General features: G+C 40.9%; 1 protein-coding gene across 2 annotated transcripts in view; it reads left to right on the top strand.

The window, feature by feature from the left end:
• dock4b (dedicator of cytokinesis 4b) overlaps nucleotides 1-13,524 on the top strand; it is a 117,048-nt gene that overhangs the window by 23,003 nt on the left and 80,521 nt on the right. For both annotated transcript variants that reach the window (XM_083935012.1, XM_083935013.1), the window contains exons 2-3: nucleotides 9,177-9,260; nucleotides 12,447-12,487. In XM_083935012.1, coding sequence (XP_083791138.1) covers nucleotides 9,177-9,260; nucleotides 12,447-12,487 — 125 coding nt within the window. The remainder of the gene's footprint in view (nucleotides 1-9,176; nucleotides 9,261-12,446; nucleotides 12,488-13,524) is intronic.

The raw sequence follows: 13,524 nt of genomic DNA on the forward strand, positions 1-13,524 counted from the left end.
CCACTTATAAAATCCAGTTGTTTAAGCTTCACCTTGGCGCAGATTTTTTCCTCCTTTCCTTTTGTTTATTATTATTATTATTTTTTTAAATAAATGCCACACCTTCAAGTGTTTGAACTGGAGCTGTGAGATTAAAACACAGCTGCTTTTTTTGGTGAATTTAGTTTCATCACTTTTTCATCATCCCCGATGTGGACCTGAATGCTATTTAGGTTGATATAGCCTGGAGCTATAAAACGAACGTGTGTGTTTTTTTCCATGGTCTATTGCTGATGTCATGTCATTGAGATGTGATGTCAGACTGTGTTGAATAGTGCTGGTGGAAGCTTAATGCACAGCCTGCCAAATACACACACACACACACACACTATCCGTATATGATGATGACGTGTGTGTGTGTGTGTGCGTGTGTGCGTGTGTGCGTGTGTGCGTGCGTGTGTGCGTGTGTGCTCGTGTGCGTGTGTGCGTGTGTGTGCGCGCGCCCAAAGGTCACTCACATGCAGGTATGCACGTGTTCCAGGCCACATACTCACATGTTCACTCTGTTGATTTCCTGTCAGTTTTGAATGTGTGAGTGTGTTTACATCTGCACAAGTGCATAATCTGCTGTAATTTGATTCAAGAAAGCTTGAAGTGCAGATGGAGGTCAGTCACACCTTTTCTCCCCTGAAAGAGAGCAGTTGACGGTTGGTAGAGATATGTGAGTCAGAATGAGAGGGAAGAGAGATTGAGGCAGTAGCTTTCATTTGACACTCCCACTTTTAACCGTTATACCTTAAGGAAGGAAAGCAGATGTTTGCCTGTTCATCTTTCTTCTTTTTCTGCTCCATTTGACCGTGGCAGATGCAGCCTACTCTCAGCTTATCTATCCCCATCGCTCCGATTACCCCTGCATCACTCTCGACAAACTCTCTCCGTTTCCCCCTCAACCTTTTTCCTGTATTGCTTTATCATCCACTACAACCACAACCTCCATTTACCCTCTATCTCTGGTAGCCTTTCCTTCTCCACTCCTCCATCTCTCTCTCTCTCTCTCTCTCTCTCTCTCTCTCTCTCTCTCTCTCTCTCTGCATGGTGGGAGGATGTGTAGGCACCAGTGTCAGTGTGACTTAAGCTGCTGATCAAACTCGGCGCTCTTGAAGGCTGAAGCATTTGCGTCTGTAGTGCTCAGAGAGAGTGAGACTAGAGGATTTTGTGAGTGTGTGGTCATGTAGTTTGTAAAAAAACTATAGTAACCACAGTATAATTAAAGGATAATTCTGGCTTATCACATCTTGGGTCATATTTTTGGAGTTTTGGTCACCGTTATATGCATACATACATATTTTTAGGCAGCTGTTTTCAGTGAAAAAGCTCTAATGAACCCACTGTACACTTCCTGCTAGTCTACCAAAGACCATATGAGCATAGTTAGCGACAGGGTGGTGAATAGTGCAGCATTTAGCAGCTAAGGGGACATATAATGCTTATTTTCAGGTTGCTACTTGTATTTTGGGTTTCTAAAACATGTTTGCATCAAGTCATCACAAATCATTCTTCTTATACTGTGTAAATATACCTGTAGTCACCCTCTGTCTGATACGGTCCGTATTAGCACCTGTATATCTAAGCCGCCCACTTCTTGATCTGCGCTCTCCGTGTCTCTGTGCTGTCATTGCAGTCGGGGTATGTAACAGCAATGTAGCAGCGCTTTCTACCTATAGTGTAGGTGTGACATCACAACCTTACGGAAGCCCCGATGCACAGTTTCTGAAAATGGACTTTTTACATTTCATCTGTAGATTGAGCTTTTTTTTTTTTTTTTCCTGATTATTTTTTGGCCTTACATGTCTTTATGAGACAGTACAACTGGAATTTGACAGGAATAGGAGAGAGAGAGAGGTGATGACGTGCAGCAAAGAGCTGCAGGTCGGAGTCGAAACCGGGCCGCTGCAGTCCGCTCTGACCACTTAGCCACCAAGTGTTTATGTTTTGATACTTTCACAGTATTTATATAACACCTATAGACTTGCTTTATGATGAAAAAAAAACATGTAAATCTCACCTTTCACAATACGTGATCTTGAAATGCGCAACAAAACTGACAAAATGATGAATTTTCGTTAACGCTTGACCTGTTTGGCGCTCTCTGCAGTGTTTATTTACAGGCATAAAAACACTGGAGTTCTGTTGGAACCTCAACAGGCTTCTCTTGTCCTCAGGGGGGGAGCTGGCGTCAGAGTGCTTCCCAATGAAATCTGCTCTGGTTTGTTTTTTGGCAAGAATATCATTCAACCTAGTCACACGAGATGTCCCTTATGTGATCGTGTGCCTCATTGGCTATCCTTATTTATGAAACAGATGAACAACAGGAAAGTGATATATGATTACACAGGAGGATTGAGGTAAAGACGCAAGTCTATTTTAATTGTTTGTATACAAACACACACACTGCTTGATGCAGAAAAGGGAGAAAATTCCAAATTTATGCAGGTGAGATAAAAACCTCCCAAGAGGACTATAATAATAATCTCATCTCAACTTTGTTACCAATGAGCTAGCTAATGCATGCACTTAGCTAGCTTTGAATCTACACACACACACACACACACACACACACACACACACACACACACACACACACACACACACACACACACACACACACACACACACACACACACACACACACACACACACACACACACACACACACACACACAGTCAGATTAATACCTAGGCATGAGGTGAGGTTTAGCGCACTGACCTATATTTCTCTTAAATCTAATTCATTTATGATCTCTCTTGCTTAGACCAATAGGACGACAGATATGCTGTCCCATATGCTGAGGCTGAGTCCTCGCCGCAGCGGCCTGAGTTCGACTCCTGTGGCTCTTTTCTGCATGTCATCCCTCTCTCCTACGTTGTTCAGAAAGTGTAAATTGACAATGTTTTAATAAGTGGCTCAGTGGCTGTATCTGTGTGTCTCCTGCTCAGTATTTCTTTCTGAGTCCTTTCATGCGTCAGATACTGTAGGTATAACATTTCACATATGCTGAAGTGTTATTGTTGCTAGTGAGCGCTTTTGTGGTGGTAGTAAGGTTGCCATCTCCACACACAAAGGCAGCGAAAGGAACCTGGCGGCCGGCGTTGGAGAAGACGAAAACGAAAGCTGTTCCTCCTGGGTGAGTCCATTGGCCCTGCTTTTGTCTGCGCTTCCTATCAGACTTCAATGCCTACTCAGCGGCGCTACTTTCAGCCCGTCTGCCTGCTTTCTTCTCCCGGTGCAGACCCCTGTTGATTCCCCTTCTCTAAAATGCATGATGCCACTTCCCAGCATTCCTAGCTCTACCAGAGAAATCACTGCTGTGCAGATGCACACGAGTACACACACTCTGACTTAATCTGTCTGCTCACACTAAAGCTGTCAGATACCTCTCCTGCTCTGTCACACATATGTGACTTTGTGCGTATTTGTGCCTGCAAACGTGCCTCACATATAAACACGTCTTTGTGGTTTTCTTGCTGTACGCAATCCCTGAGTAAGTCCTTGTGTGTTATTAACAACATTCAGAGAGACTCAGTGCCTTGAATCCATGAAGCGTAGGGACACTTGCAAATGTGAAGGCATTTAAGCCCCTTTTTACCTCACCACATAGAAAGATAAATGCCTGAAGCCTTTGGTTTGGAACACAGTGTGCATGAAGTTGGCTAAGACAAAACATAGCTGAGCTAGCTTTGGTCTGAGTAGGAATGTTTTAGTCACATTGCTGGAATAAACTGCACTTTTGGTTTGGCAGCTGCAGTCCTGACAGTGTTAGGCTTTTGGACGGTGGACGAGTAGAATGCAGAACGTGCAGCATGAGGAAGTGAAGAGGTTTATTAATGCAGTTAACTTTCAGTTCTGTGTGTTAGGTGCTTTTTAAAGTATCCACCTTGAAATGTGTGACAAAGGGGATGAAAATTTGCATTGCTTCCCCATTCTGGATATTCTTCCCTCCTTCGTAATCGACTCCTTAAAGTGTTTTTTTAATCTTACAAATGTGTTTGCATGCGAGTCTATGCATGTTTCATAATGCTCACACGTATATTCCCACGCACAAATTAGATATTCATGATCCGTAGTTTTGGCAGCAATGGAAGCCAGTGGAACGCCATCAGTTGCTGTGTTGTCAGATTAGCATATTAATGATATAAATGCTGTATAATTAACATGTGGGAGGGGATTACGCACGTGAATCATTGTCAGATCAGTCAGGAGAGAAGAAAGGGTTAGACTAATGAGGTTAAAAAGCACATTAACCAGCGCTTTGAATGAAATTTTCCATGTGTTCTAAGAGCAAAAAAGCTGGCAAAAGCCGTGGGATCTGTGACGTTTTCACACGTCTTTAATTTGTTTTTGTTTTTTACTTTTATGGTTAAATCTCTGTTAAATTGAGTGTAGCAGCAACATAATATCAAGCTTTGATCACTGACATATACCTGCTTCATTCAGTCGTTGCCTTTTTTTGAAGGAGGAGCACTTGTCTTCTACTTACTCTGTGCCTGTGGCAGTGTTTGTCCTTCTAAAGGGGCTTAGATGGAGCGACGAGCAAACAAAATGTAACGTGGTTTGACAGGCCTTGACTCCAAGTGGCAGCCTAAAACACATGCAAGCCTAATCCGAGCCAGTAGGCTTTTTCTAGGGATCTCGATTTACTCGGCAGAATGCACTTGCAAACACACAAGTCCTTACGGATTAAGACGAGGTGAAAGCGCATTAAATAGATTGTAATGCAACGTCTGACTTCATGATCCCATGTGGAATGGACACAGTTTCTGTCAGTTATTGAATAAGATGATTTGCTTTTCAGTGCAACTTTCTTTGATCAGATATATGTTAGGGCCGCAAATAATGATTTTTTTCATTATTGATGATGCTATCAATCATTTTTTAATAATTAATCATGGAATATATAAGGCCAAAACTCATCAAAGGAGACCCATCCCAAAGGTGACCTAAAATACACTGACCCATAATTGGACCATTTTAATAATATGACCCAAACAGAATAGAAAAGCAAATAGAGAGAAAACACAAATTAGGGCATAAGCATAATGGACCCCCAGTTACAGAGCAGCACAGGTGGTTTCTTTCAAGAGTTCACTTTGATCCACTCAGGTAGTAGACAGAAATAATGACACACTATCCTGAGACCCAAAGGAATACAAGGCGAACCCTGTATTCGTATTATAGGCTAAAACCGTGTTGACCATACTGTGCAATTAACAGATTTTTCATAATAGATTTTAGATTCAGATTCAATTAAAATCTAATATACGTCTATGGATTATATAAAGGGGACATATTATGCATTTTATGCAGAATTTATATAGCACCTTGACAGGCTGTTTTACCAAAGAAATACATGGAAATGTCACCTCTTACAATATGCGACCTGAAAAACGGGGTGAGTACTTGATAGAGATTTTCAACGTTACTCTTTTCAGTGAATATACTGTTGACCTTTTCCCCTTGTTGTTTCCCAGTTTCATTATGTTCTCTAAGTATCTCTCTCTTTATGACCTTTACATGAGCTGAATTGTTGTGAGGGAGACATGTGCTGCTGTGTTAGCCACGTAAAGAACCAGTGACACACCCTGAATATTATTTACACTATATTTGCTCTCCGTTCCTCTGTTGATGAATTTTGTCAGTTCCATTGCCTCTCTTGTTTTCCCTTTAGTTTTAAATATAGTTTTTCCCTGTTTGTGTCCCCTTTTTGTGTTTTTGTTTGTTTATCCCTGTGTACATAGTTCTTCGGGATTGCCAGCTTTATGTAATGTCTAGTTTGGGGACGATCAAGAATAGCATCGTCCTCGTCGTGACCCTGTGGACCAGTGTCACATAGAATCAGACTGTAAGCATTCGGCTGTGTCAGAAAGGATCAGAGTTTGCCTGTTGGTGGCTGAGAAGCTTGTCATTGGAGGCCATCTGGAAACTAGTTTTAACGGGTTCAATATACAAGCAACGTTTGTGTGTGTTCATGTCGTATATGAGCATCGGCAGGGCTGCTTTTGTTTTATACAATTTGATATTAACACACCAGTGGCATCCACTAAGACGTGCTATGTGTATGTGGCATGTGTGTGTGCATTGGTCCGTTTATAGGATTTCCCCCTGTTAGACTAGGTTTTTAACTCTGCGGCAACCATGTGATCAAACAGCATCCTCCATCCCCCTTTTGTACTCGCTGTTCTTTTTTCCGGCATGATAGTACACATCCCAGCGAATGGGACAACACAACCACAAATCATTTCCCTCAAGCATAAGCACCTTCCCTGTCTTTCCAGTGCATCATTTGGTGGTTAGCCAGGCCAGACAGTTGACAGACAGATAGTCTTAAACAGACGGATGACAGGCAGCGAGACAGACGGACAGACAGCAGCTGGATTGTGGCTCGTCAGGCAGGAAGCTTTCATTTCACAGCAGACAAAAAAGGCGACTTGAAACTGAATAATTTAGTTGACTCCAGCTGTATAATTCATGCATTGGGCACACTTTCTGTGTGTAAGTGTATTTGCTGTGATTGCCTCTGTGTGTGCATGTGTGTTCCTGAGTGATGGGGGCTTTGAATTCATTTCTAAAAAGTAAGGCAAGTTTCCGGGTTTCTCTGCTTGTGTGCATGCAAGCGGTTGGTCTTTGAATGGATTTACAAAGTCAGATGTGCACAAATTGTAAGATGTCACTGTTTCTGCAGCTCGAGAGATAACAAGGAATTGGCAAAGCTTCAGCATACTGTAAAATACAGAGGGTCGTAGACGAACACACACAGTGTATAGATGCTGTTTGATTTGATCAGCAGACTTATGATCAATGTCATGACATGAGAGTGGCCGTGGGCAACTCTGCCAGAAAAATAAACAAAAATAAAAACCTAACACCTCTGGCAGTCAGCCTCTAATTTACAGCTGATATTTGTCTTTAAGTGCATTTTTGTCTACTAGTAATCTTTTTTGTTGTTACCAATTCTCCCCAAAAAAAATCACTCACATCTTTGAGACGGTGGGGCACTTTTAACTGATTTCCATGCAAACCTTAAATCCCAAATCCCAGCGCATCCATAAATCTCGTTACTGTTGCAAGATGCCGCTACAGCAAATGAGCTCCTCTTGCAATGAAAAATGTTCAGAAAATGAAAAAAAAGGGGGAAAAAATGGAAGTAGTGAGGTGCCTCAGATTCCCTCTTAGAAAGCAACAGAATAACATAAATGGTTAAACCGCAGTATTTGTAATAGTTTACATTATTTCAGAATGTATTTCCAAATCGATCCTTGTGACATTTTTTATTCTTTGAATGTTGAATGAGTGTATCGTCACGTATGGATCCCTTATGTGTTCAACAGTCCATGAAACATCACTCGTGTGTCCGCAGTCTTTGCACTCTAGATCACCGGGTGCAACTCAACTGTGTGTGTGTGTGTGTGTGTGTGTGTGTGTGTGTGTGTGTGTGTGTGTGTGTGTGTGTGTGTGTCTCCATGAATGCATGTCTGTGCTTGCATACATTGCTTTTTGTCAGCTACTTGTGTGAATTTGCTGCCTGTGTAAGAGTATTTCCACAGTTTTTGTGTGTGTGTGGACAGATCTGTCAGTGTTAAAACTGTGTGCAGCGGTAAACATATACAGGTGTGTGCAGGCAGGTTTAAGGGCGTGGGTTATCTGTGTGTGTGTGTGTGTGTGTGTCAGGCTGCAGTGAGTGAGTGAATCAGTGGGATACAGCTCAGTTATAAAGAGCTATTTGAGGAGCTGTCAACTGACACTCACTTCTGATGGCTATTACACTCTCACAGTGTAAAGTACCATTCACTGCTAATGGACTGCCAGCATCTCTCTGTCTCTGTATCTGTAAGGAGGTAGTCCTTACTTATTCTCCTTTATATTGCAGGTGTTGCTTCGATATTATTTCAGAACATGTGAAATCTAAAATCTTATCACAGTATTTTCATTAAACCTGTATCCAAACTCTTTTGATTAAGATTATTTTTCTCCATTTCACAACACTGTAAACTGTCTAGGCTTTGCTTGATGTTGTACTTGGCCACTTTCTACACCCAATATATGTTAAAGCAATCAGATTGTCTTCTTACTTCTTCTTAAAGGGATACACAGTGATTTTAATACTTCCATTAAGTTGGGTGACTCACAAGAGACAGATTAGGAAAATAATAGTGTTGCAGAGGTGTCCTGTTTTTTAGTCCCTAGTGGGGGTCAAGCTTCAAGAACCCTGGATAGAATAGTTCCCATAATGCAACTCAATCAGTTCCTTTTATCAGATCCACCATGCACAAGCTTTCTGTCATTAACCTGACCACATCAGAATTTAAAAAAGCATGCCCCCTTTAAGTCCATCTTCAAGTACATCTGCTCTCCATCTATTTTGATTTGATATGGGAAATGGAAAACATGTAAAAACAAACAAAACCCCTGACATTTCTATATATTTGATCCCTGAAGGATAACACAGTTCCTGTGCTCTTTTGTGTCCACCGTCAAAGCTTTCATCACATAAACATGGTTTCAGTAACGGGCCAAATTCAGTTCCGTGGAGCGTGGTAGAGATGTTATTTCTCCACCTGTGCATGTCTCTGAGGCTGTTGGCTGCATAGTCTTTCAGTAGGGAAAGAATACTACATTAAACCGTACAAGGTGAATACAAAACTACAATCCAAACTGCTCCTTCTATCACTGCATCAAAATGATTTATGACCCCTCAGTGTTCACTTCAGGACTGAGTGGGTGGTGCATTACTGCAAATGTGCCCATGTTCAGATTGAATTAACAGTCTTTACAGACCTTCCAAAAACGTAATGTTTTTGGCCTTCTTGTTACGGTTTCATTGTTTGAAAGGTTTTGTCTTAAAATGGCAGCTTTTGAATAAAAGTTCAGCTTCATATATTCTTTGTCACTCAAAACGTATTGATGTAATATTGTTTTGTGTATTGCTATTTTGAACTTGTGCAGAAATATGTTGATTTGATTTCACCTGCACAGATTATTGATTGCCCCTCCTCTCTAGTCTCGGTTATCATTATTTTCAAGAAGGGTTTTGTTTTTTATCACTCTGCTTATGTCTTAGGACTTTTTCTTAACTCTGCATAATTCAGCTCAAATGTTAAAATAACTCATGTGTGTGTTGTGTGTCTTCTCTGTCCTGTAGTGCTGGCCAGTTTCCGAGGGACTGTGCAGCATGGCCTCCCACTGGAAATTGGCGACACGGTGCAGATCCTGGAGAAATGTGAAGGTACAGTACAGTACACACAGTACATACTTGGTATATGTACATTGGTTGCTTTCTGTGACAAACGAGAGAAATGAAAACTGAATACTACATGTAAGGGGAGCAATTGCTGTTGCATGAGTAGTCAAGTGAACACATGCGCTTACACACTTACAAGATAGAAGGAAACACTTCCCCTTTTCATTAAATGTACAGATCAAGGAAATCTATGTAAAAACTGCTATACTCTTGGATTAGCCTTATTAGATCTATCACAAATACTTTGCTGTATGTTCACATGCACACACACGCACACACACACACACTGATCCACAGATTTATGCGTGCAACTACAAACAGGCCCGGAAACACAATATTTAGCACTGACTTGCACGAGCAAACACACGCAGGGACGCTTAGATGTGTGTTTGTTGATCAAGTGCAGAAAGTTAACTTGGCAGATAACACACTTCTCTTACATCTTATTGAGGGATATTGTGGTGCAGTATGCGCGCGAGATGAGCAGCATAATGTCTGTGGAAATTCATGTTTTCTACTGTTTCCTGCACCACAGACTGGCTGCTTTTCCCGCCTTCCTGCCCACGCTGAGTCTGTTTTTCTCCTCTACTTGCTTTCTCTTCCACACTGTCTCTTTTTCTGTCTTCAGTCCGATTTTTGTCTCCTCCTTCGCTCTGCATTCTCTTTCCCTCTCCTTCTGTCCTTAGGCCTTTTTTAATTTCCAGAATGATATGCTGATATGATGTGCCACACTCTGATGCACACCTTAACACAAATAAGCAGCCATGCACAACACACACACGCGCCTTCCTCTTCCGGATCTCTTGACACACTCTGTTTCACTTCCTACTGGGGGAGACACTCACACCAAGAGTCAACAGTGTCAAACAGTGAGTTGTGCGGCCAGCCAGTCAGAGGGTTGTGATATTGCGGTAAAAGGCCCACAGGAAGTAGACAATAGCACAGCCAGCAGAATGCTTGGCCCAGAAGTGAAGAATGAAATCAAAATCCTGCCAGCAGCAAGGAGGCAGAGGGACGGGCTGCTGACAGCAGAGGGGACAGACTAATGGGTCTGCCTCATGTTGATACTGTTGACACTTCAAAACACAGGAGCTTATCATGTGAAAGTGTCTTTGCTGACACTGGGTCTGTGAAGGCACCGCCTCAGTAATTGATTTTTAACTTGGCATGTCAGTGAGTTTTTCTTGAATTTAAGTTCCCTACGGCAGTGAATGCATTTAGTCGAGTGCAGAGTTTATAGTTAACAGTGGACCTGTTTTTAAAGAATGTACCTCTGCAGCCCTGTCAGGTGAAGAACCCCTTCACAGACGCACCTTAATGTTTCATATTCGGAATGTGTTCACTTCAAATGATTTTAATGTTGATGTTACTTAAACTCACGTAAAAGGGGATATTCCTTAGTATTTTTTTCTGCACACAAATTAATTGTCATTGTCGGTTTGGTCAGTTTTTGCTACTGCCAAAGTGGCAAAAGATGTTTCAGCTGTGGCTAACTACTTCAAACATGTATCCATTAATTTTGACTAACCGTCTCAACTGTTTTAGCTTTTGAAACTCTTTTTCATTACATTTCGCTAACTATTTCAGTGCTGTATCTAGCCTTTTACTTTTAGCTAACTATTTAGACTGTTTAGCCATTACATTTAGCTAAATATTTCAAACATGTATGCATAACGTTTAGTTACTTTAACTGTTTATCCATTACTTTAACAATTTCAAACAATTTTTCATTACTTTTAGCTAACTTTTTAGACCGTTTATCTATTACTTTTAAATATTTCAAACATGTATCCATTACTTTGAGTTACTTTTTGCTAACTTTTTCATTTGTTTATCCATTACTGTTAGCTAACTATTTTTTTTGTTGATCCATTACTTTTAGCTAACTATTTCAACTTCTGCACGCTTGTTAACCACAGTAGGTTTTTCCACTCTCAAACGCAACATGTAGTGGTGTTCGGATGTCACAAATGTTTCAGGTTTGTGGGAGGTGTGTACTGTGTAGTCAGCCTATTGTAGCTTACATGGTATTATGACAAATGTAATAAAGCTCAACATCATTTGTTTTCGAACTAGCTGAGCTTTTTTAATCTTTACATACCCCCTGGAAAATGTACCCTAATTTGGATTCATTGATTGAAAACATTGATCAGTTATCACATCCTGCTGATCTCTTGAAGGTGTGTTGCCATACTGCAGTGGCATATAACGCTGCAGAGAGCTGTTACAATATGTGACCCGTGCTACTGAGAAATTGACTCATCTAGGAAATACTGTGCATGTGTTCCGCAGTGCAGACCCAGACAAATTACTCAATGCTATTCTGACTATGAAACTAATCAGGGAGACACTACCAAAATCATCTCTGGTGAAACCCAACAGTGATTAGAATAATCTAATGCATTTACATATGAGCTATTTAGCTAATGCTCTTATCTGGAGGGACTTACAATGACTGCAACAGTGGAACGAGCTTAAATCGTCAGTTTGGAAAAGGGCATCAGCTCAAAGCCTCTGATATAAATGTATTAAATTGTTTTATCAGTGCTGGGATTTGCAAAAGCATCAAACATGCACTAATTTGACTTAAGCCCAGATTTAAGTGTGTAATGGTGTGGGAAGAGCTCAAGCTTATGCAACCTGCAACTTTTTCTGTCTCTGCTTTATTCACACAAGTCAGTGAGGTTTGCTGTGCATTAGCCTGTGGTCACTGCTAACACAGATTTTTATTGGCAATGGAAAGTAATTCAGTTGGCATTAAGGTCTCTTTATGGCATTTTTGTGAATACAGCTGTATTGTATTGTAGCTGATCATTGTCACTTAATCAGACACACAGCCTTTCTCTCTCTCTCACTCTCTCTCTCTCTCTCTCTCTCTCTCTCTCACTCACTCACTCACTCACTCACTCACTCACTCACTCACTCACTCACTCACTCACTCACACACACACACACACACACACACACACACACACACACACACACACACACACACACACACATATATCATCATCATCCCTTTCTCTATATTTCTCTTATTAAATACACATTATTTCGTATATCTCCACCTCCTCTTATTGTGTACCCTGCAGTCTAAGCCAGATATTTATATTTTGAGGCGTATTATTCATAGTGGCATGCTTGAATTAAAATCATGCTTTGTCTCTGCAGGCTGGTACAGAGGATTCATCCTGAAAAATCCAAATGTCAAGGTGAGCAAACTTTTATCGGAATTGTGTGTGTGTGTGTATATTTACAGATACACGCTGTCACGAAGATATTTTAGTCAAATGTTCTGTCAAGAGCAGGGATGTCATATTTAAAAGTGTCCCCAAGGCTTATCATTGTTAGCTGCACATAATTTATCAACTTTACCTACTGATGTGACAAATTTGTGGCAGATTTCAGCAGCTGCACCCACTGAAGTGGTTAGCATGTTGGTAACATAAACTGCATATGTTTAGCTTTGTGTTAAACGTCCCCATATTGTAAAAAAGGACATTTACATGTCATGATTAAGTGGGTTGAGGTGCCGTATAAATATTTTGAGAGTATCAAAAAAAATGTGTTTTTTTAACATTTAAGTCTATAATCATGTTCTAGCAGAAACCCAAAATACAAGTATGAACCTGAGGATTTCATGATCAGAGCAGAACTGTGTGGACATGTGCAGATGGTGCTCTAACTACTTTAAGTTGTTTAGCACCTTCATAGCAGAAAAGGGAATAATAGCTGCCGTCCATTATAGCACTGGAGTGGCTTATTGTGACAGGATGGAACCATTTTAGTGTTTTAATCACACTTATGGTTTTTTGACTATGTCTGCAATAAAAAAAAGGTGTATTATTTGGTCTACGCGAAGTTAGGTGACATCCAGTACCAGGACCAAGCAATCAAACCAAACTGGCAGTAAAAGATGTGGCTTTAAAAAGCTCTTGTGCAATTGTGTGTGAATTGGGAGTAAAGTTTTAAGGATGTTCAGAGTCTGAGTCTGATGCCTTTATCCTCATGTACAAAAGTTCTGCTTTGATTAAGTCCACAGAGAGCAACCTGCAGTTTATTAGCATCAAACACACACGCACAAACACACTCTTCATCATCTCCTAAATCCTAATTGCTTTTATCTTTGTGTGCTCCTCTCCGCACCTGCTCTCCTTCTTTTAACCCACAAACACACTTAGCACTTTATTGATTATGTGCATCATTGCCGCATGCTAATATAATGACTTGCTGAGCGTAAGGAGGACTT

Source organism: Echiichthys vipera (genome assembly GCF_963691815.1).
Source record: "Echiichthys vipera genome assembly, chromosome: 20".
Classification (NCBI taxonomy): Eukaryota; Metazoa; Chordata; class Actinopteri; order Perciformes; family Trachinidae; genus Echiichthys; species Echiichthys vipera.